Source organism: Gymnoscopelus braueri (genome assembly GCF_963280865.1).
Source record: "Gymnoscopelus braueri genome assembly, chromosome: 20".
NCBI lineage: Eukaryota > Metazoa > Chordata > Actinopteri > Myctophiformes > Myctophidae > Gymnoscopelus > Gymnoscopelus braueri.
In genome coordinates this window covers 30,649,205-30,673,146 of record NC_137622.1, presented here as the reverse complement: position 1 = coordinate 30,673,146, position 23,942 = coordinate 30,649,205, and the positions used below count along the sequence as shown (strand labels likewise).

The window sequence follows — 23,942 nt, the reverse complement described above, 5'->3', positions numbered from 1 at the left end:
CACAAGAAATGTCAGTACAGGTTAAGAGAAAGGCAAGGTTAAGAGATAGGCAATCAATATCTGAACAAGAACGTTATGTCTACGTACTATCAATGTTCTGCTCACGTTTAGCTACTCACTTAGCTACTTACTTCTGTTCTGACCAACAGGTGTTTTCTTTTCTCTCCAGGGATGCAGTGAAGGACAGACAGTCTGTGAGTTAAAACGCCTCTATAACTGGGATGCAGCCTGTGGTCACAGGGGAACGACACTTCCCTGATCTATGGCAGTGTTCTCTTTCACCTGTTGTCACTCAAACAGGTTTGTGACCTCAAGTGTTTGGTCATTTTTGTAGGTGTGTGTGTGTGTGTGTGTGTGTGTGTGTGTGTGTGTGTGTGTGTGTGTGTGTGTGTGTGTGTGAGATCTGTTGAGATGAGTTTCAGTGTCATACACCTCTGAAGAAAAACAAACATGTTTCCAAGCTTATCTGATCCGGCTGAAACCTGGCACAAAGCATGATGTGGTGGCAGGTACTAGACAGTAGATCTTTGATATAGTGGTGGGATTGACAGCATGTGTCGTCGATACATCTCACATCACGTATGACTGGCAGGCAGCACGCCTTAATTAAAGTGAGGCACTTGTGAGAAGTAGTGTGGAGAGTGTGTGCATATCGCCTCCTATCCAGTTACAACAATAGCTCTCCATTTCATCTCACAGCTCTCCCCGTTGACACAAGGCCAATCTTTTAAAACGCTAAACATGAGACAGTATTAGCAAACATGTCAACTACTGATGTGCCGTGGCAGTCCTGTCACTCTTGGTTCAATAAAACCCTAAAGTCCAGTTTATAGACGACAATGACATACACAGAAATTTCCGTTCACATGAGCAAGGCATCTTTATTGACAAACAAGGGAGATTCCCTCTATAATATGTGAATTAAAGAACAGCAAATTAATGATATTAAAACAATACGACCTGATATATCACGAAGGCAATTCGCTCCACATCAAAGTCTGCATGCAAACAAGCGTTCACTTGAGCGCATGGAGAATTCTGAAGTTCTTATCTATAACATTCGGTATATCAAAGCTGTGGCTATCAAGGCCTGCCTTCTGACTAGAGCACTACCTCAGTGCTCCACACTATAAAGTAAAGGTTGACGGCCCAAGGTTCCACAATGGACCATCACTACATGGACAAACCCAGACCCAAACCGAAGAAGAAGTCAAGTGGCCGTCCCTGTCATAAACTCACACAGTTCTCCTTGGCTTCTGCCACTTACTGTGTTAATCAGCAAAATAGATATAGCTGGTCAGGCTTATATAACAACCCTGCTTGACTAGTCTACTACAAGGCTGTACTCAATGAACACAAATTGCATTCATCACGGTCCCCTTCAAGTTGGTCGAGACTTTTTTGGGGGGGGATAATTTGGGATACATTTTTTTTCCTTCTTTTTTTGGTTGCCAATGCACGACCCCAACGGCACCCTCCCGCGACCCCACTTTGGGTCGCGACCCATAGTTTGAGAACTGTTGGTCTAGTAGTAGGCTACTGTTATGGTCAAGACTTTTCCATTATCCAGCCGAGATGCTACTAGTACCTGCTCGTTTCTTTTGACGGCTAATTCAGTATTTCAAATAAAAAAATAAGGTGAAGGTAGCCTATTGCCTTTTCATGAAATCGTGAATTCGAAATGCCAAATATTGGATGCAAATTTAGGAAGATGCCACAGATCCTGGGTTTTACTCTTTCAATTCAAGTTTGGTGTAATATGCAGATTTCGAGGCAGCTCCTTGGTTCTCAAATAGTTAGCAATAGTTTTAATTTGCCTGAAGCTAGTCTAGTCTGAATTCACTATCAGTCCTAGCTTTAAAACCTAATCAATTCGAGTTTTTATTCATGATCAATGCACCATGACAGAACATTGTGCTTTAAGGTCAGTTTTTTCCTATTGTGTATTCTATTCTTCTTCTGAGAGAAACGACCAAATTAGTTTGCAGACTCTCATTTGTAGTATACCTGAAACCATGGGGTTGATATGACATTGAACATTTGAATATTATTAATTAAAATAAATAAAATTAATTTTCCGAGTTTTTTTTCGCAGAGATATGCTGTTTTCCTCTTTTTATTCCATTCATTCACCTCGACCTCTGTAATCAGAATGTCGGTTGACCAGAAACCTATGAGTTCAAACATACCTGTTAAGATCGCAATCTTTTTCTTTTTTTTTTAAACAATGGAACATATTGCCTACCAAATGAACAATGATAAAAGACAAAATGACATTGTCTTGAGCCCCCAACAGGAAAACAGACACAATATACTGTAGGTCCCTACAGTATATGACAACATGACAGTGGTCATTTAATAATATTTATCAGACAAAGTTTGGGTCCTTCTGTTCAGTGCTCCTGTATTGGTGTTTCTTAATAGGTGATAAAAGGAGCTAGCTGTTAAAAGGTCAACCAGTTCATTAAGCCCCACAGATGATCAAGTGGCGGCAGAGGACATTTTGTCACCTTTCTCTCTGGCCAGGCTGCAAGCTGTACGGTGGTCTGTTGGCAGCCAGTGTGTCACCCTGTTCACAGTAAACAATAGAGGTTAAAAATGATCCTGTCCATGCAGAGTCATGGGGGTATATGTGTGTGTGATCCACAGGTCTTATTAATCTATAAATTCTGACACTGCTGCTAATGGGGCCAGTCAGACCAGCAAACTGTTATGCCCCTGTAGTCTAAAAATGGCATCTGCAGAACCCTTGCAAAACTGTTGAGAAAGTATCCATGAGCACAGGTATAAATAAGTCATAAGAATACCTAAATGGAGGGGGAAAAAAATACATCAATACATAATTAGGATCAACAAACAGTAATTGACACCTACTGGATGTTGCAACTAAAATCTGTTAAAGAATGTATTGTCTAAAAGTAAAATAAATAAATAAAAGAAAACCAGCAACAAAAGAAAAAGTAACATTGATAAATAAATCAAATAAAAAAAAGGGACAGCCTTGTTAACCTATTAGTATTGCTGGGGCATTCCATTGTAATGCTTTAGGCCCAGTGTGTGCGTTTGTTATTGTGTAACGCTGAAGTCAGACGCTGAACCATAAATTAACACTTTCCCCATGGGGCCAAGAGGCTATAGATTAGTGTGGGCCTGCTTTCGATCGATTCTATTCTACTCAATGACAGCCTTATCGCCTAGTAGGGAAGGACTGGAGGAGGGGGAAGAAACAAATCAAAAACCAAAATGAATTTACAAACTACCGAGCCCTTCTTTTTGAATATCCACACATGTGCAGAGATAGCTGTATGTGCAATTAGTTGAGAAAATATAAAAACAGAACTTAAAAGATAATGCATTGTTTGGGTCTTCTGCTTGTAGATTGAGCTGTACAGCCACCAACTACGCATACGTTTACACACACCGTCTGTCTTGTGCTGCTGTTATTAACCTTTTTCCCCAAGGGTCTATCTAATTTGCTTTCTACAACGATGTGCCGTCAATGGTCATCCATACATCCCCCCTTTCACCCACCTTCTCCAATTCACAAATGACAGGAGTTGCTTTCCTTGTGTGCATTGCTTTAATAAGCATGAATAAACATGCATATTTGATTTAGCCGGCAATTTAAGATGATGTTCAGATAGTGCTGGGTTCAATTAATCTTAAAGATGAGACATCAGCAAGACAGCAGCTACAAGAAAACACAGGACAGGATTCCAAGTTGATTGGATACTTCATCACTGATGAAGATATACCCCACTGTAACTACACGTCAAGCTCTAGAGAAAGTACAGCATCAGTCTAAATAATAAGCTTGAACATTTAATGAATGTATTCAATTTCTAACATTGTGCTGGCAATTATAGACAAATCAAATATATTTTCTTGTGTGAACCCACTGAGGCACATCCAGAGAGAATTCATAACCATCACCCTGTGTTCTAAGGACCCAACAAGCCATGAGAGTACCACCAAGTCTTTTGGCACAAAATGCTGTGAAACAGTGTTTCACAGCACATTCAAACAATCCCCCAATCTCACTGCAGGAAACCATGCAGTCACCAAGCCATCCAGTCCCAGTCTTTTAATTTTTTTGGCACCAACTGTCCATTTAGTTTCACAGCATGTGGCATCTCTGACGAAAGCAAGGCTCTCTCATCGAGCGCCCTGGCTGTAGGGAACAGTTGCTAACCGAGTTGCTCAGCTGCCTGACGAGCATCCAGATCAAAAGAACCATGAGGAGGAGGAGAAGGAGCAGCAGTCCCAGGTAGAGGCAAAAGTTCCAGCCCCAGCTCAGTGCCAGGGGCAACGAGGTGGAAGTCTCCAGGTACCTCCTGGGCGAGGGCATGGGTGAGGGGTTTGTCAGAGAGCCTCCCCCTTCTGTCTCTCCGAGCTGTAGTCTGTTGTTAGATGCTTCCCGAAGTTGGACCCCCTCAAATGGTTATACAGGACCTGCTGTTGAGGATGTGAGCACCATCTTCAAATTGCAGTGAAGTGGAGATCCAGCTATGTAATAGAATTTCCTTTCGTTCTCCATTAATTCTACAAAATTGCTTAGGTATGATAAATCAGTGACAATGAGAACGCACTGAGAGGGATCATGGTGCTAAAGCTCTGCATTCTCAGAGAGTAGTGGTGGAATCCAGGAAATCTTTCTGCAGGGTTCCGCGCTCCTTTCTCCTCCCAGACTCCCTGTAGAAACCCTGCCTCCCAATTTATTATGAGAAAGGGGGGAGAGAGAGAAAGAGAGAGAGAGAGATAGACAGACCCCTTCACTGCCATTGGCTACCTCTGTCTTTACCTCACTTTTGGAGAGGAAATCAAATCCTGCGTTAATGTGAAGCGGAAACATCAATGTGGCTATTCAATTGTTCAAATATGGTCAATTTATTGACAACTTAATTGTTTGTACATATTTCAAAGCGCTGAAATGGGTAAGTGTTTATTACCATGTGAATGAGTGCTGGCATTATCTTGGAATTGATTTTTGATACAACTTACATAAGGGTGTATTCAAAGTGTTGAATAGTCTTTATTTACTCATGCATTATCCAATACTGGAAGCATTTCTGCTGTAGTTCCACCTATTGCAAATGTTTTAAGAATGCACCTTATGTATGAAGGTACTTTGTATATTTGTTCCTTTCCTCTCTCTTCCGGATTTTTACCCACTCTTAAGGGCCGTCCACACCAAGCACTATAACTTTAAATATACCATTCACCATTGTCTTTGTTATAGTTATGCCGTGAACATCCACTTGACTTTGACACATTTTATAACTATTGTTACGGTTTTAGTTACAGTGCTGTGAACAGCCTTTTACACCTGTAATCATATGATGCGACAATAAGTGGATTCTGTGGTGCATCCGGCTTTGTCAAGCGTATATATATGAACACAATTGGCCCATGTTCCGGGTAGGGTGATAATTGTCATTGCACGTATTCCTACGGGCTGGGGGCGGCACCTGACAGCAGGAAGTGTTGGATGGGAGGAGTAGCACGAAGGCTCTATGTCGCCACGGTGGGGGCTCCTCAGTGGCAGTAGGATACAACAGCGGTGACAACACACAAGTGTGTGGGGAGGAACCAATTAGCATAACAACTAAATTGGGGGGGAAAGGGGGTAAAACCAAAAAATAATTACAACTTAAAAAGATAAGTGGATACTGATCTCAAACCCACAGACATTTAGGCTTAAAAAAATGACCGGCTGCATCTCTCACATTAACTGATTATGGCAAGAGCCATAGCTCAGAATAAAGCATAAACCATTGGGTGTGAGGCAGAGTACTGAGAGATTGCATGAAGGTCTCTCATGGCTCAAAGAGGTTGGCATGCAATTTAGTGAGTTTCCTTTAGGAATATTTGTCACAGTAAACAACCGGTTTCTATACACACAAATACATGCGAGAGATCAGTCACTCTAGGGGCCACATAGTTAAGCAAAATACCAAAACAAATGTGGGATGTAGATCTGCAATGTATAGTGCAAATTGCAATTACAATATGGATCACATTACAAACTATGATCACTGAAGACAGTAAAGTTTTAAGAAACTCCTTGAAAGACATCAATAACCCTAATGTTAATTAACTGAAACTCGATGTTGACTTGTCTTGAAAATGTTTAAGACTGTACAGCTTGCGTTATATGTATTGTTGTGGACCCCAGGAAGAGTAGTTGCTACTTTTCTGGCAGCTAACGGGGATCTGAATGAATTAAGCCATAACTATTGTACAAGAAATTTTACACCAAGAACATGGTTCCTGCATGTTCGATTTCACACATTTATTTAAAAAATAAAAAACGTCTCCACTTGCTAGTCTTACTAAACTGGACCCTAATTATCTGTACTTGGACCGCTTTTCTCCATCTACACCAAATCTTTGCCAAAAATAGAAGATCTACAAGCTCAGTTTGAGCTCGTAGATCTGTCATTTGGGCCTAATGTTCCACAGAATATGGATGCTGGGGTTCAAGTTGTTAGGAGTTCACCCAAAAAAAAATACGTATTTTCTATCAATTGCACACCCATGAAGCCTTCAATTCAGGGATTTATTTTTGTGGCATTCCTAAGCCAATAATTTGATGACCGGGTGTATTTCCGGTAGGAGACACAAAGAATCTACTTGTGTGTCTCCTACCGGATACATTAGCCGGTAGGAGACGGGAATCAAATTATTAGCTTAGGAATGCGACAAACAAATCCATGGAGTCAAGGCTTCATGGTGTGTAATTGATTAAATAATTTTTGGGGTGAACTACTCCTTTAATGTACTCAAATAAACTGGTAAATTTGCTGTAATATTCTATGTGCCAAATCTTGAGCAAGTAACAAATAATTTTTTGTGGAACCCAAGTGCGCAACAGTCAGTGTGAAAAGCCTTTCAATATCCAAAAAACATTTGCAGAATACATTCATCTTAACGTCTAAGCAGCCCTCTGCTGCCCCCATGAGCACACAACGACGAAATGAAGGTCTAAATTAACTTTATTTACAAGAGCTATTCCTTTGTTTTACAGAGTAGAAGATACATTGATTTTTAAGTGTTAAAGACCTGTTGGATAAGACTGGTGAAACAACCTTTCATCAGCACAACAGGTGAACAAATTTAAACCAGCACAGTAATGGGTAAAAGTGTGTGGAGAAGAACATCTTTCAGTATATAAAAAGCTCTTTAGATCAACTACTCAAAGCTCTTATAAAAATAGTTAGAAAAATGTAGTTGGTCAGGCTCACAAGGACAGAAAATATTCACAGATGCATTTACAATGTGTGGTGTTAAGACCACTAAATGTGCATTCGTCTTAGAGACAAATGACAATACAAACTGCACTTGATTAATATCCTGCATTAACGGATGCGCGAGGCAATATCCAGTAAGAAAGGACAATATTCCAAGATGGTTCGTAAAATCGTTTGATTTCTTTAAAGCACACATTTGTGCAGCTCCGCCAAAAATGGAGGCTATACATGTTCAGTTATTAGAAATGTGGCATTTTAAGACAATAAAAATATAAAAGGGGCAACAAAAAAAAACTCATTTCAAAAGCAGTTTGGCAGGAGGCTCAATGAGGGAGACTTCGTGGTACCTGGGGAAAAAATAACATGATTTAGAAAATATACACTACTAGGCAGTCTTCATCTGACAATATATAGTACATACAGCATGTATGAATTTACTCTAAGACTAAAGACTTACTTTGAGGCCTTGTACTTTTCCCTGACAGACTGCTGGGCATGCTGTGGGGCATTGAGGTACGTCTGGTGCAGATCTTCGACACACTGTGTTAAGTCCTCTAGCGAGTAGCCAGTCATCTCCAACAGGGACTTGGGCTATGGGGAGACAAATAAAGAGAATTAGAAGCCACTAGTTGCATATCGTACGTCAATCATCGTGCAAAATGCAGATGCAGACAATTGTGTAAAATTTCCACGGTTATATAAGCCCCCCCACAGCAAACAAGAACCCCACAATTAACCAGCACCAGGAGATGGTTTTGCAACCACCACCTGAACTCTGACAGACCTCTAGACAAGTATACTTGCAGATATAACCCAAGAGAAAAAATGCCTGACGTTTTAATGCAACGAACACACATGTTCAACTTACCCATGAGCCCCCAGTGATGGTGCTATTGGCCACAATGAATGCTGCAGCTGCAGTTTGTGATGGGAGGTACTTCAGGAATGGGTCTGAATCGACCAGACTTATCTCCCCAAGGAACTAGTAAAACACAAAATGAATTTCATCAAATAAAAGCTACAACTGGGACTTTCAATTCCCTTTGGTAGAGGACAAAACTTCTGCGGATCAGACCCCATGTTCTCCAATTAAACCTTTAAATGTGCTTTACCTAAAAATATTCATAACTCACCATTGCTAGGCTCTCCACCTGCTTGCTAACCGAATGGTGTACAAAGTACTGCGTCAGAAACTGGTTGACCGTGGGAGCTGCCAGATCAAAGGACAACACTTTCAGAACAAGGTGCTCCATTCTCAACACTTGTTTCTTGGTGTAGGTGTCATCTGTGATGTAAACAAACTCAGCCACTTCTGGGGGGTAGATCTCTTCAAATTTCCTGTATTAACACAAAGAGCAGTTGGTGCATTTGTGAGCAGTTGGTGCATTAAGGCATTTATCTCACGTCACCTCGACTTGTGTCACCTTTAACTTCTGCAATTCAGCTTATGGAGAGACTTACGATGCAAGCAACATTGCGGCGGCGCCAACAAGCTGCAACTTTCCCCGAAGGACGGACATTGAGGAGAGGAAACGGTCGATGTAGTTGACTGCCAGGTAGAGAGTCTCGCTTTGGAGCTTGTACTCCTCTCCCACCTCTACCAGCCAGTCGACCAAAATGGCCCTCATGCTGTTGGTGATGTCAGGCTGCTTCTTCATGTAGCCAGCTTTAGGCCTGGTTTTCACCTGTTAAGAAAAGAAAAAAAAGAATTGAGCCACAGGATATCATTCATTTTAACCATTATTTTATACTTTGGCTATTTTTTTTAATCGTGAAGATTTGTGCAAATCTTTGAATGTATATTTGTTTTATATATTGTTCAAGGGACCTCCAGGCTTCAGCAGCAAAGATTTGAGTAAAAAAAAGAATCCCCAAAAATATGTATTCAATGATTTGCACAAATGTTCCATGATTTTTCAATAGCAGCTATACAAGCTCATAGCGCGGCACAGTGCCACGCTATGAGCTTGTAGATCTGCTATTTTTGAAAGCGCAAAGTATAAAATAAAAGGTTGTAGCTAAAAAGACACAGCTGCGCCCCCGGTCTTAAAGGGTTAAACAATAGCCATTATGTGCCCCATGAACACTCACCTCCATTTCTCTTATGTAAGCGTGAATTTCTGCAGCGTAGTCTGGAGACTCATTTACATTGATCGACTTGTCCGCAGCCTCGACTACCGACATGTCCATGGGAGAATCTATTAAGGCAAAAGTCAGTATACATTAAATTGGGCAATACATATTGCATGCGTTTACTCAGAGCCCTCCTCAACAGGGAATAAAGATTAAGAACAGCCAAATGAAGATTTTTCCCTTTTTCTTATGAGCGTCTACTACTGTGCCCATAAGTTAGATTTTCTGGTCCAGTTGCGAACGTGGAATGATGTTATAAATACAGTAGGATTTATCAAGCAAATACATGGGCCTATGCATACATTAAAGCTTACCAAAACTGACATCCATGGCGCCGGGGATGTCAATGGTGGCAAGGGGCTGTCTCAGGCGGGTTACAGCATGATTGAGTACAAGTGGGGAGTCCTCTGTTGTGGGCTTAGGCTTGATGGCCACCTGCTTCTTGAAACAGGCACCATCAGGCTCATCCATGTGGATCTGGAAGGGGGCCTGCTTGGAAGGCTCATCCACATGAATCTGGAAAGCGGGCTGCTGCTTGGAAGGTACTTTCTCAGAGCAGCTCTTGCCATCATCTTCATTTTTACAGGACAGCCCCTGTAATGAGGACGTCTGGAAAGACACACACACACACACGTTAAGCAACACTGTTCTTGTGACTGGCAGTGAATATGCAACCCTGTAGTAACTGGGGGGGAATCCCTTGTTCTTAAAAGCCAATGCAGGTAAGGGCAGATAATATTAGTGTGACTGCCTTTATAATGCAATCCTAATTAATAAGTAAAAAAAAAAGTGAAAATGGCGGACAACATGTGTAGGACAACAACAAAATCAATGGCATCTGTATCAAACACCAGCTAAAATCTCGATTAATTGAATATACACAGGAAACAAGCCATAGTGCTTTCTTGGGTTCATCATTTTGTATAAAACTGTACCTATGCTTTTTATTGCAAACTGTTAATAAAGTATTCAATCAAAACACCTTGGTTGTAGAACCACGACGCTGCCATAGAATACATCAGCATGATTTGATAGCTTATTAACGTCAACCTAACGTGCTTTGTTTTAAAATAAAAGTAGCAGTTGTAACTGCTAATCACAAGCTAAGCTAAGTTTAGCCGCTCTCTTGTTTCAGAGTCCAAGCTATGGTTGCTAACATTAGCCAGCTTAGCATCCATCCATCCATCCACACCCATGATAACATACTACCTAACTGACCTGCTTTGTGCCGCGTTGCTGGGTGAGAGGCTTGCCGCTGTACTGGTTGCCGGTCAGCGGTCCCAGGACGGTTCTGTTGGTTTTGGGAGCCTGGTTCTCCTGGTTCCCCTCGGCGGTTGTAGTGGTGGTGGTAACGTTGGCCCGGGGCTTCAGCCCTCTCAGCCTTGACAGCACGTTCTCCTGGTTGGCGGAGTCAACCCCCGCGCGTCCTTGGTTCAAACGGGACATGATGATTCCTGCAAAAAGTCAGAAATGAATGTTTATTTCCAATATTTAAAATAAAATTACACAATAACGCATTAAAAATACAAAAGCCAAACACTAAATAATGCACAATAATAAAAAAAGGTCCAGGCTGCTCCGTTTTTATGCTCACGTTTTCAAACACAAAACAAGATAGTTTTCAGTTAATAATAACGTTACGCTAGCATTAGCTGCTACCTCCTAGGGTACAACAAGGGGGAAGATCACTTACTATTATATCAGATGCAGATTTGTTGTCGGTTGTTCAGAACGTCGGTCCGCGGCTGCAACGGTTTTTTTTTTCTTACTTAAAACACTCGAATATTTAAAAAGCAACGACGTCTAAAGTTTAACAACAACGCTGCGTTTAGTATTTCAGCTCGTCATGTTCTCCTAATGTGCGCGTAAAAAAAAAAAAGCTAACGTCTAAACAGTTGCTCTAACAATGACCTCCTAACTGCAGCAGTGAGTGACCGTCCCTTTACTTTAAACACACTCTCTGGCTGTGAGACCTGATGTGTTGCTTTCTCTCCCAGTTCAAGTAGCCCGCTACTATTGAAACGGACCAATCAGGAGACGGCCCCGGTGATGACGCACCACTCCTACGGCACCCGAGAGAACTCAAAACTCAGTTACACACTGACACTTCGTCGTGCGACGGTGTCTCGCGTGGAAATTTTAGCCGATCTGCAAGCTCACGATGCATCGACGACACCGCGCATTGTGAGCTTGCAGATCGGCAATTTTTTTTTGCAGAATAACCACCAAATTGCAATCAAATAATCCAGGTACTTTGCATTCCATGGAGATTAATGTATTACAATTACTTTGTTTTGTTGCAAATTTAGTCTTCTAGTTCTGTATATATTCAGGTTTTGTAGCAATTGTATTATTTGTAGAAATATTGGGCCTTACATTTTTTTATCTGTCCCCTTATTTTTTTAAAGATATAAAAATATAAAATATATATATTTTAATTAAATGGTGCCCAGTGTTCTCAGCAGCACTATTCCAGTTACCTATTATATACCATAGACATACTTGAGTGCCATGGTTACCACAGCACTCAAATAAGAGTGCAAATAAGTCATGAGTGAGCTATGCTCCAAATGCAAATTCTACTCCAATCTGTTGCTCATAATTAGCATTTTTCTGCATGCTACTACAGTCCAAGCGAGTCTGTTTATTTATAATGATATGTATTTTTATTTTATGTTGACAAACATTCATCAACCATTCCACCTTGGTCTATGAATCTTGCACTCTGGGTCCCTAGAATCATCCCAAACAAGAAGCACTCCAACTATATAAAATATTTATTTTCAAGTGTTGCTGTGGGACTACACAATCATTATCAGAACAATTCAGTAGTATACAAATGATATATGCAGACATTATTTTATGTTTTTTTTTTTTTACCAATCAATAGGAGAAATGATAAAAGTGAAGAAAAGGCTGCACACTCATAGCCACGATGCAAAATAATTTAATGACAACCAATGTTTCGACCTGGAATGGTCTTCTTCAATCCCTGAAAAAGTTTGCTTCACTTTTAGACTTCTGCACCAAGGTCAGCAGCACCTCAGCGATACTGGTGTGCGCCCTTCTCCGGTTTAATAGGAGAAAATATAAAATAATCCTCAAACTTTAACATTGAATCAAGACTGGAAAGGGAATCTGTTTTTTGGCTTCCTCTTCTTGGGTTATTCATTGTCAGTGAGTTTTGAATGCTACCGTTTCAGGACAGTATGAGAGAATATACAATGGAAAATTGTAACCAAATAATTTGGTGATGAAATGGTATGATATACTGTATTGCCTACAATCCAGTGTCAAGCAGAAGGCTATCTAGATACAGATAATATATACTTTATACTACCAACCTTATCTTACATCACAGTAACACAAGTGTTCTATTTACAATACAAAATCTAGTACAAATAAATAAGATTGCCTGATCATTGAATATTAGGCCTCATTGAAAAACTCCAGCAGAGAGTTTAAGTCATAGTTATCCAGGATCTCCAGCAACGAGGACACCTTTGTCTTCACATTCTGCCCTTTGAACTTGAACTTGTCAATGTAGAGGTCTGTTATCATACCTATAGGAAGGGTACATATACAAAAGTTAGTATCTTGCCTGACTGAAAGCACTTTAGCAATAGGCTCTGTGCATCACTGTAGTCCCAGGTTTTCAGAAGGCTGCATACACTTTTCCTGTTCCAGTTAATATTCCCATTAGGTTGATTGGCAGAGCAGCACATTTGAACTGGAAACATTATGTGAAGGTGTCATATAATGCACAGGACTTTTTTGTGTTATCCGTTTAGCCTAAACGTCTGACTGTACCTCGTGCTGTTATAATTCTGACAAAGTATTCAATCAATATTCAATATCGGTTACATATTCCGATTCAAACCTGCTGCTGAACCAATCAAAAGAAGCTATGGGGAAATGAACCGGAACACTACAGTTGTGCACAAAGCCGATTATAGCACTTAGAGAAGCACAATGTTCTTAACAGGAAATTGATAGAAAAATCTTTGTACAAATTAAATAATTCATAACATAGTAGGCCTATGTGCTAAATTGGGAGTGAGGGGTTTGAGGTGGGTTACGAGCCCAGATCTGGGCAGGGTAGTAGCAGGGTCGAGGTTAAGAAAAACTTGTTGGAGATTAACTGATATAAACCCTGCTTTGGGTAAGAGGCTAAGAGTAGTGGTGGTGTTCTAGCATTAGGGAGCAACATCACCAAAGTCATAGGCAGAGATGTTACAAATTAGCATCAGACTCATGGCTAATGTTTCCTCCCAAAGCGTAATTTTCAAGTATCTTTTCAAAAACGTATATCAGTCATTGAAATGTAAGGTTCTCCACATGAAAGCATCAACAAATTAAATATAATGTAACATGACGTCAGTTAAAGACAGGTGGTACGTGACACACCATAAAGTCTCTCGAGGTGCGCTGGCTGCTTCTTGTACTCCTCCAGGAGAAACGTGGATTCGTCTAAAATACTACGGTACTCGGGGATGAGAAAGTCAGCATTCCCTTCATGAACCTGCAACTCCTAAAAAGAGAGACAGAGAAGAGAAAGAGAAGAAAATAAATAAAAAGACAAACAGTGAGAGAGGTCAACAGGTTTACAGATTATGATGATTTTAAGATTATGTTTCAAGTTAATACGTACTTTTAATGCGTCGATAAGCTGAACCTTTTTAGCCAGCAGTAGTTGATATTCCAGCTTTGGGTGGATCATCGTCAGAGTGTGGCTCACAGACTCATCGTTGATATCTACAAAACATATTGGAACAGGATCACATTGACATCGATATTTCTTATATATAACCTGTTGGTAAGTTGCTTATGCTGATTTAGGTCCCAGTAAATAAAACACAATACTAGATGCTTGTAAATTGTATTAAAACAGCAATAGAACTAGAGTAGACCTACCATAAGAGATGTTCAAATTGATTTTCCTTTTTGTGGCTTCTTTAGAGAGGACATCACTCAGAATGGAGATGGTGGAGATGTTGTCTGACCTGAAGTGGGCTTCTCCTTTACTGATGCCACAAGAAAAACAGAGCTGTATTTAATGCTGACTTGTCAATATGAAGCTACCTCTTACATTGTTAAAGTTTCAATGATGTACAGTATGTGGATACTAATAATTATAAATAATACATTTTAAAAACAAACATTGACAAAATGAGAACACATTTACAAACAAGATCCTATGTTAGACACATAATCTAAACTTTCAAAATGCATACATAGTATTTTGTGAATAAAGTCTTCATGTTTTGTTTTTATAAAGACGGAAAACTAATGGTAAAAAATGTTCAAATCACAACATCACTTTGTGCAAGATACAAATCGCAAGTGGTTGCAATTTCTTTGTGCAAGCAAAAAAATTTTGGACAGCTTCAACAAACAAAGTGTTCTTGGTGTAAGGCAGACTATGTTGAATAAATCAAGTACATGTCAGAAGAAATCTTTCAATTATTTCAGAATGGACATTTGAGGCATTAGCATTCAAGTCTCAAAAGTTTTTTGAAAATTGCTTTGACCACAGAGAAAGAAACTACCGGTATGTAAAAACACTGTGTTCACAGGAATCACAGTTCATATTGCAATCACTACATCTGCAAGAAAATTTGATTAATATTTTTCTTCAATATTATGCAGTGATATTAATATTAATCATGCAAAGGATAGTGAACTGGGGAAAAAAAAGTGTGGTTATTTTCTTCTAAATGACTTGCTCACAGTGTATTAACCTGCTTACCACGGCTAACTTTCAAAGTCTCCATAATTGCTAAAAAGATTTTTTTAATGTTACATTTCAAAAGTCTTCCATGGCTCTTTGTTCAATGTAGCTACAGTAATGTATTTTTGGCACCAGGTGTCGCTAATTACAAAGTGTTAGAAAGAAGTAATCCAAACAAGAACAAAGGAGCGCACACCAGCGTTGTGGAGCTGACCACACTGTATGGTAATATAAATTCATTGACATAGTACATTCATTGATATAAAGAAGTAATGCACCACCACGTGACACTTCTCGGCCAATTAGGATGGCATATTTGCCCTAGACGGTCTGTAATCTTTCAGTGCTGTGGTATAAATGGGAAAATGCCGGTCCAGCAGGTCTCTGTGTTTACCAGTAGGTGGCTTCTAGCTGTGTGCTGAGGAAGGTGTTGTGGAAGTGAAAGGTGATGGTCTCTCCTGCGGGGGTTTTCTCCGGTACCTCTGGTAAACAGAACACCACCCAGGAATGGATCTCTGCAAAACTAAACTGACCCACAAGACTCAGCCTGTTCATTGGCCTGCATGACATGGGGGGAGACAGAGGTAGAGGCAAAAAGAGAGAGTGTGAACGAGAGGGAGGGATAAATACAGACAAGATACATTAGTTTGTTGTGTTTTGTACATTTTTCATAAGGGGTGATTTCATCATTTTCTACCATCTCATCTGCTTTATGATTTCTAAGCATTTGTATTTGTTAATAAGCAAAAACAAACAATCAAACACATGCAGATCTGTATTTGTGAGTGTGTCCTTTTGAGACCTTATTCTATTTAAACAATCTAATTGGAAAAGCAAGTTAGGTAATTTTGGAATTTAAGAAAATAATGGATTATCTGCACTCTGTTTTTGCTGCTCCCAATAGTGTACAACGTTTCAACCTGTGTGGTCTTCTTCAGGTACTAATTTTGGAATTTACCAGCCTCTTTGGCCAGAAGTCCCTGTTAATAATATTTAAACCCATTTCATCCCATGGGGGAAATTCAGTTTTCAGCTTCACCCAGCTGAGTGCTTTTCAAGTTGAGCGGTTAGGGGTTAAGTGTCTTAGTCAGGGACACCTTGACATTGCGGTGGCCGCGAATCAAACCTGGGACATTCTGTTTCCCAGGCGGGCTCTCTACCCATTCAGCTATGGCCGCCCCTGTTCAGATGGTATTCCAGTAGTTTATGTCAGTGCTCGGATCATTACCTGTCTTGGTCTATGCTGTGTGTTCGCTGGTGGAGGGACAGCGGCTTGATCTGGTACTGCCGGACCTGGCATGTTTTGGGCTGCAGCCTGGGGGTGATGTAGGCCTGCAGGGTACCATACTGGCCCTCGATGGATCTCACCTAGAGAGACAAGTCATTTTACAACAGGCCTAGTTCTGCAGCAGGCATGTATGTAGACGTGCACCCCAATTCGTTGAAGGCGCACAAGTTCACATTAGAACCCTACAGGTCTTCCCGATCAAAAGAGATATCAGCATCATTTGAGCATGGAACACAATAAAAGCAGGGTGGTTGGTTTATTGATTTATCTATGACATAATTACAATTATAGTCTCACGTAGCTAGATGATTGGAGATATGTCTGTCTACCGATCGTCTGGCTAGTGGCTACGCGAGACTATAATCAAGACTAAATAAATACAAATGAAAATGAGAAGTGCATGAATATCAAATGTGTGATGGATCTGACTGTGAATGGCTTCTACAGAGGTTTTCTGGGACATCACACTGGGACCATGAGAGACTCCAGGGCAGTGAAATTAATTCTAGATACAGTTCAAATGCTGTTAAATAATGGGTAGTTCGTCAAGTCTCCAGTCCCAGGACTTTTTTGTGTTATCCTTTTAACCTAAATGTCTGACTGCACTTTACATTTCTGACTAATAAAGTATTCAATCAATCAATCAATACTGTTTACTCTACTGTCTACTAAGTTGAGTTGTCAACATTTCCATTCCAAGTGAACAGGAGGTCCAGGTATTTTCAAACATATCCATGATATAGAGACAGGACAAATCTGTCAAATCAAATCAATCAAACATACCGTAAGTGGTTTTCTATCAAAAGGACTTTGTAACTTTGGGATAGCAGTAGTACCTTGAGCTCCAGCCTGGTTGTATTGGCCTGACATCTGTAGGTAGCTAGGAGGAAGTTTCCATTAGTCTGCTGGAAACAACAGAAAACAATCCATCACTGAGCAGAGGAGGGGTCTTTGTTTTATGTATATTTTCTTACCTATTTGCTAATATTACCGTTGTAATGAACATCTGTAAAGCTGCTGTAAAGCTATACAGAACCTAATTCTGCTCATTGATGTACCAATTCCTCTCTTTCATAATAACCCCTGTTTTTGTACAGCACTTGAGTCATGTTTGTACAGCCCTTTGAGCTTTATGCTATGACATGTAAGGTGCTATACAAATAAAGCTCGTTATTAGTTATTATTCATATACAGTATTTTTCTTCTGCACAGCAAAAGTTTTTTATTTATTTTTTAACAGCAAAAAAATAAACAAATCTCACCTCTGAGTCACATTCACTGAAACTCACAACAGCTGAGTTCTTATCAACATCCAGCAGGTCTATTGGAACATCGCTCTGTAAAGAGAGGAAAGAATGAAATAATTTAACACACTGTCAAAATTAAAATGATAACGTACACATATTCAAGATCGCTCTAATGAACAGCGACTAGTGGGCTCCAATGCCCACTAGTCCTACGATCACCCGAGGGGACATGCACTGTGTTTGTGCTATACTGGACCTGTAGCAGTAGGTTGTCGATGGCGGTCTGGACCTCCAGAGTGAGGCTGTAGCTGGCGTCGTCCTGGCAGAGGGTGAACTTGTCGTTGACACTGAAGACGGGCACGGCGGACACGGCCGTGCTGGACTGGGAGCTCTGCTGGTACTTCTCCCTGCCCTGGAGGACTTTAGCCTGGAGCTGGTCCAACTCTGCCCTGTAGGAGAACAGTCAAATACTGCAGTGGTTCTCAAACCTTTACATTCTAACGACCCGCCCTTAACTCTGACAGTAATGCCAGAATGACAGACTTGTAAGGGAATACTGAATACTGAAGGATTGTTATTAGGTTTACTGTATGTAATCCATCTGTCTATTTATTGATCTACCTGTCCCACATTGAAAAGGAAGCATGCTAGATTGATATTACCATTTACGGCTTGTATGCACACATTCATGTCATCATTTAACTTGAGATGGCGGCTTGTCATGGCAAAAATAAACCATGAAAAATATTTGTTGAAATAGCATTTCTAACTAATACCTCAGGGAGGCTACTTTGGACTGGGTCTCCTTGCTCATCTTGACTTCGTCTCCGGGGCCGGCCTCTGCCTTCTGGGCCTCAGTGGTCAGTCCTGTCACCCAGCCTGGAATACAAAAGTAAACAAAAACATGTTCAAGCTCACATTCAAATTTGTGTGACGCTCCTAAGTGCGCTTTTCCCCCCTCCACCAGTACACTAAAAGTCAGCCTCCACACACTCAAAATGTTTTATATAGCAAGCTTTGGGTCATAGAGACCTTCTTCAGGCATAACCAGTACTACTACATAAAATACATTATTATGCAATCAACGACTTACACAGAAACATGTTAGCTGCATTAATAAAATACAGGGGTGGCCAAACTGGCCATAGGGAGAAAGTGGTGTGATGTAGATAATTTCTGTGTATCTGAGTATTTGTTACAGTTGAGCCAGACAGACAGACAGAGTAGATAGTCAAGTCATCCCATAGACTGAGTGAAAGAAACACAAATATACTTTATTAATCACTGCTGGGAAGTGAAGGACAAGGGATAATGCGTGAAGGACTCTGCGACTGACCCGTATAAGTGGCGGTCAGGACCTCATCATAAGACTCCTTCCCAACACAGCCTCCCTGGATGGACGTCACACTCTCAGACAACACCTGAAGAAAGGGACCAAAAGAACCTTAATGACAAGCAATAAGGGGACGTAATTGCTCATGTGTTCTGTACCCTTTTGTACTCTTTATCAAGTGTCCTTTTGAAATGTGGCTTGTTTTCTGTAGTACGGATAGAAATTTGCATTCTTGCCAAATCTGGTGTATTTACACCAAATGTTGTATGTAATGTTCGTCAATATGCGCTGGCCCGGGCAAATAAACGTTTGAATAAATAAATCAGTGTCGATCACTTCAACTGAATTGTATGTGCCATCAGAGCCAGATATTGAGCGAAATTAATTTTCACACACGTCAACAAAGTTTGTTATACCCGATTTATTTTTCAACATTACTTAAGAAGATACGCGGACTCACATGTTCAAAGCGTAGCGTGGGCTCACTGGAGCTGTCCAAGCCGTACACCTCCACCGTCCCATCATCCCTGCCCACCAGGATGTCATCCACACCGTCTCCAATAATGTCATATGTGTCAACGCATAGGACACCTGTTAGGTGATATAGCACTGTAAACAACTGATTTGGAATAAAAGAGCTCCCGTTGAATCCTTACTGAACTCTTAATAACTTTTATTTTTGTAATGCAACACCTGGAATCTCGTTTTGGGGAAATATGTACTGATTACATTTTGAGAGCTGTTATGTTGATGTGTCTTGTGGAGATTGATTTAGTTAATTGTGTGTTTATTGTATCTTGCCTGTTGCTAATTCTAACACACTGAAGCCAAATGCAAATTTCCATGAGAGAATAGCAAAGTTTCTATTCCATTCCAGGCATATACTGATACTCTACAAAGTCAACTATATATCAGCTCTAGTGTCAATGCTATAACTGTCAAAAAACTAAAACAAGAAAAACATCAGTCCTATTCTTGATTAGAAAAGCCAATATACCTCCTTTCTTTTTGTCATTTTCGATCTCCCATTTGGACACAGCGCTGGATTCACTTATCTTCACCAAACCCAATTTTCCGTCTGCTGTTCCATAAATAATGTCCTCTCCTGTTGATGGGTTATTTATATTAAGTACAAGATGCCTTTATGAAAATGTGTGATGTTCATAAAATTGTTATTTTTATTTTATTTGCCCTAGTCTTCTTGTGGAAGTCTAAGAAAAAGGAGGTTTACATTTTATTGAAATATTCATATCCTAGGAGTTATGGTAAGCAAAAATGCAATTCAATATAGTATTTACCACTTTACCCTGATGTCCCTACTGACTGATAAACATTTTCCCAAAAGTTGCAAAAATTGCAAAAACAGCAGAACTACAAGCTTACAACGCAAAGCATCGCGATACCTTGTTGAGCATGTAGACTATTTAGTTGTAAGGCTCTTTCCTACATAGAAGCAGAACGTGGACAGGAAAAACATAGTCTGACTTGCCTCCATCTCTGCTGTAAAGCTCCAAGACAGATGGAGGGCCAGGTACTTCAACATCATATGCAAGCTCTGATCCCTATGGAATATGAAACGTGTTGAAAAAGGAGCTCATTCTTGCCTTGCTCCGTTGGGGTGACAACAGGTTCATTGCATTGAAATTGGTACATAATAGAGAGCTGAGTTTACCTGCAAGACTCTGAGCACACGGTCCTGGCACGCCAGAACAGGGACTACACGAGATAGGTTCTCACTGGACAAGCATATGATGTCATTGATTTTGTCTCCGGAGAGGTAGTAATCTTGATCTTTGCAGTCACAGTAGTGGTTGTAGATGTAACTTGCACAGACGAAAAGGTCGGCGCCGGATACATGCCTGCAAAAAAACAGATCACCAACACCGCTCAAACACACTACACAGTGCTATATGTGAGACACGTTGGTAGTGTACATCATTAACCACTAACTCTCTCAGTGCCAATGAAATAAAAAAATATGTTCATACTGTGCCAGCAATTTTTTATAAATCTTTTAAGAAAAAAAAGTGCTCAGGAGCCGAGATACAGCCTTTTGCAGTAATAAGTTAAACAAGAAGTGAATGGAGCAGCAAATCGTCGGATCACGATATCTTGGGTTCTGAACATTCTTTTCCAAAAAAAAAGAAAGAAAAAAACTCGGGATAACTCGTGGCTTGGCACTGAGAGAGTTAAGGCCCATTTCAAAAATATAAAAAATAGCCGATCTACAGTACCACCTCACAACGTGTAGCATTGCGACGCGTTGTGATCGTGTAGATCTGCTATTTTTGCCTATTATGACTCAACCAAGGGTGGAAGTGGTTAACCTGATGAAAGTGCACAGAAGTACAGTAACACGTACATGGCGTTAATGCTTTCCGTGAGGTTGGCCTCAAATGTGAGAAACTGTTTGCCTTTCTTTGTGAATCCTCGGACCTCAGAACCAGAACACACAAAGATCTTCTCCTGAGGAGTACCCTCGGCCCCTCCCAGGTCCAGACGGCCTATCTTCAGTCCCGGAAGGGTTTTGAACACGGGCTGAAGGAGATGAGTTTTAGTTTTAGAATTAGACAGTACACACTCAAATTCAAAACATTATCCAGCTAGAAGAACTTGCTGCATGAGTACTGGCTGTCATCGTGACATATGAAATTTTACTTACTTCAATTAATTGTCATACGAATAATTGTTTTTGGCATTGAACATTGGAACGTGAATACAATTTTAATTTCTGTTTTCCTTTTTTAGGCTTTGTAAACAAAACTTGCACAGGGCAGTTATGACATATAACTTGAATATATAAGGAAAAGCTTGACATTTATTAAATGCATACTTTCAAAATATTTAAAAAATTGCGTAAAGAGACGATCTACAAGCTCTCAACGCATCGTGATGCGACACATTGTGAGTTTGTAGACAGGCCTATGCATGAGAAAGAAGAAAATGGGATGTGTAAATAGATTAGCCTACCACTGCCTCTCCTTTCTTCATTCCAAAACATGTCAGCACACCATCATGGTCTGCAATGGCAACCTGCAGCAAGACAAGAGTCTAGCTAGATTAATCTGTGCAACCTAAAGACACTGTGAAACACATTGTGAATAATGTAATGCAGGCTATATTAAGATTCAGGCTTTTGTTTCTATAGCTAATATTAGCTATAGAAATAAAAGTTTAATGAATGAATAATATAAACTCAATACTTTGCCCACTACAGTGGATATCACTGCTATTACCAAAAAATACCTTCTGGGTTGCCTTCTTTCCCAGTGCAGGTAGAAGACGCATTGTTTTCTGGGACGTCACACCAACCTGAGATGATATAATGTAAAAGAGAAAGATATCTGGCCAATACGCACATACTTATATCCCTTGCCTTATTGTTAGATGCATACATCAGCAAGTATAATAATGTTTATATATTAGCTTCTTTTTTTTGCTGTTGTATAAATCTCCTTCATCCCACATATTTAATGTATACACATGCTGCACCGACCACCACTTTGAGATCTTGTTTGGCCTCTCTAATTTTGTAGTAATTCATGTATATACTTTTCAATTCATGCTCAAATGTGCAAATTCTCTTCAAAAAGATGATCTGCTATTTAAAGAAATTGTGAAAACTTGTGAAATGGGACATTCAGCTAAATGAGTACTTTTACTTTTGGTACTTCAAGTATATTTTGATCCCACTACTTATGTACTTTTACTCAAGTACATTTTGTATACCGGGCTTTCAATTGTAACAGAGTATATCTACATTGCCGTATTGATACTTTTATTCAAGTACAAAATGTGAGTACTTCTTCCACCACTGCTGGTTTACCTGCATGTAGTCTACTCGGTTTAGATGGATCTCCATCTTCAATCTTCTCAACAGTCACCAAATACTTTAGTATAACGCAATGGAATGTGTCTTACGTTCACTATGGAACAACGCAATGATCAAGTGAGAATGAAAAGACTCTCACACAGATCAGGATTATCCTCCAGGGCAAAGAGATTACCAGGCGTTAGCTTGTCATGCTAACTTTAGCCCAGCAAGCTAAAGCAGCTACAGTAGCTGCAACTGCCAACTAGACAGTGGGAGAATTATATGAATCCAGAATGAAATCCATAATCAGCGCAGAATGCTGCTACACTGGAGATGAACTTCATCTCCTGTTCCAATGTATTGCATGGACAGCAACAACAACACATGAATCTGATGTGATGCTGATCACGGTGGACAATCGTTGCCAATGACAACACAGCAAGCTGTTAGCAACAAGCCATGGTAACAAGCTTCCATGTCATTGGCTTATAGCAGACGTGGACACATTCAACAAGGACCTGAATTGGTTCGCTGGTTCACGCTACCAGCCAATCAGAGAGACATGAAACACATTTCATTCTGTTCAACACAGGGTTCATCATCGGATCAGCAACCTGACCCCGTGACCCCAGGACCCACCCAGAGTTTAACATTATTTGCAACGAATTAGAAATGCCTTTATCGTCTATTTCCCTTTTACGTGTTCATGGGGATACAGGAAAGGTGGGCACACTACTAGGGTAATCTGGGCACCATTTGTTTGGGAAGACTTCACTGGGCACTAGGGAAGGCTGGGCACCAGGAAAAGTTGGGGGGAGAAGAGTGGGCAGTCTGGGCACCTTATGGGGGAAGACTAGGCACCTATATATTAGTAAAACTATGCCTTACCCTAACCTTAATCCTAACCCTAACCTCCGTAAAACTATGCCTAAAAGGTTAGGTTTAGGCTAAAACTAACCTTAACCCTAACCCTAACCTCAGTAAAACTATGCCTAAACCTAACCTTAACCACACAGAACTATGCCTAACCTTAACCTCAATCTAATATAAAATGTGTCTGAAAATGTTTTGGATGGGGAAAAAAAGAATCATCTGAATGTTCCAATAATATGCATGCCAGACAGGTTGGTGTAGTAACACCTTAAT

General features: G+C 40.3%; 2 protein-coding genes across 2 annotated transcripts; both read right to left on the bottom strand.

Moving 5' to 3' along the window:
- Nucleotides 1–6,977: 6,977 nt before the first annotated feature.
- ccna2 (cyclin A2) lies at nucleotides 6,978–11,337 on the bottom strand. Its single transcript, XM_080416999.1, has 9 exons — nucleotides 11,077–11,337; nucleotides 10,602–10,837; nucleotides 9,698–9,992; nucleotides 9,342–9,448; nucleotides 8,712–8,935; nucleotides 8,384–8,588; nucleotides 8,119–8,232; nucleotides 7,708–7,841; nucleotides 6,978–7,597 (listed from the first exon to the last, which is right to left on the bottom strand). The coding sequence occupies exons 2-9, from the start codon at nucleotides 10,827–10,829 to the stop codon at nucleotides 7,546–7,548; spliced, it is 1,359 nt and encodes a 452-aa protein (XP_080273125.1). The 5' UTR covers nucleotides 10,830–10,837; nucleotides 11,077–11,337; the 3' UTR covers nucleotides 6,978–7,545.
- An 836-nt stretch (nucleotides 11,338–12,173) lies between these two features.
- On the bottom strand, nucleotides 12,174–23,202 carry bbs7 (Bardet-Biedl syndrome 7). The gene is made up of 19 exons (XM_080416522.1): nucleotides 22,809–23,202; nucleotides 22,229–22,294; nucleotides 21,953–22,015; nucleotides 21,345–21,520; nucleotides 20,655–20,841; nucleotides 20,472–20,544; nucleotides 19,980–20,087; nucleotides 19,443–19,573; nucleotides 18,986–19,070; nucleotides 18,426–18,528; nucleotides 17,906–18,098; nucleotides 17,665–17,739; nucleotides 17,239–17,307; nucleotides 16,343–16,482; nucleotides 15,509–15,673; nucleotides 14,298–14,407; nucleotides 14,035–14,138; nucleotides 13,791–13,914; nucleotides 12,174–12,946 (listed from the first exon to the last, which is right to left on the bottom strand). The coding sequence occupies exons 1-19, from the start codon at nucleotides 22,842–22,844 to the stop codon at nucleotides 12,813–12,815; spliced, it is 2,142 nt and encodes a 713-aa protein (XP_080272648.1). The 5' UTR covers nucleotides 22,845–23,202; the 3' UTR covers nucleotides 12,174–12,812.
- Nucleotides 23,203–23,942: the final 740 nt, after the last annotated feature.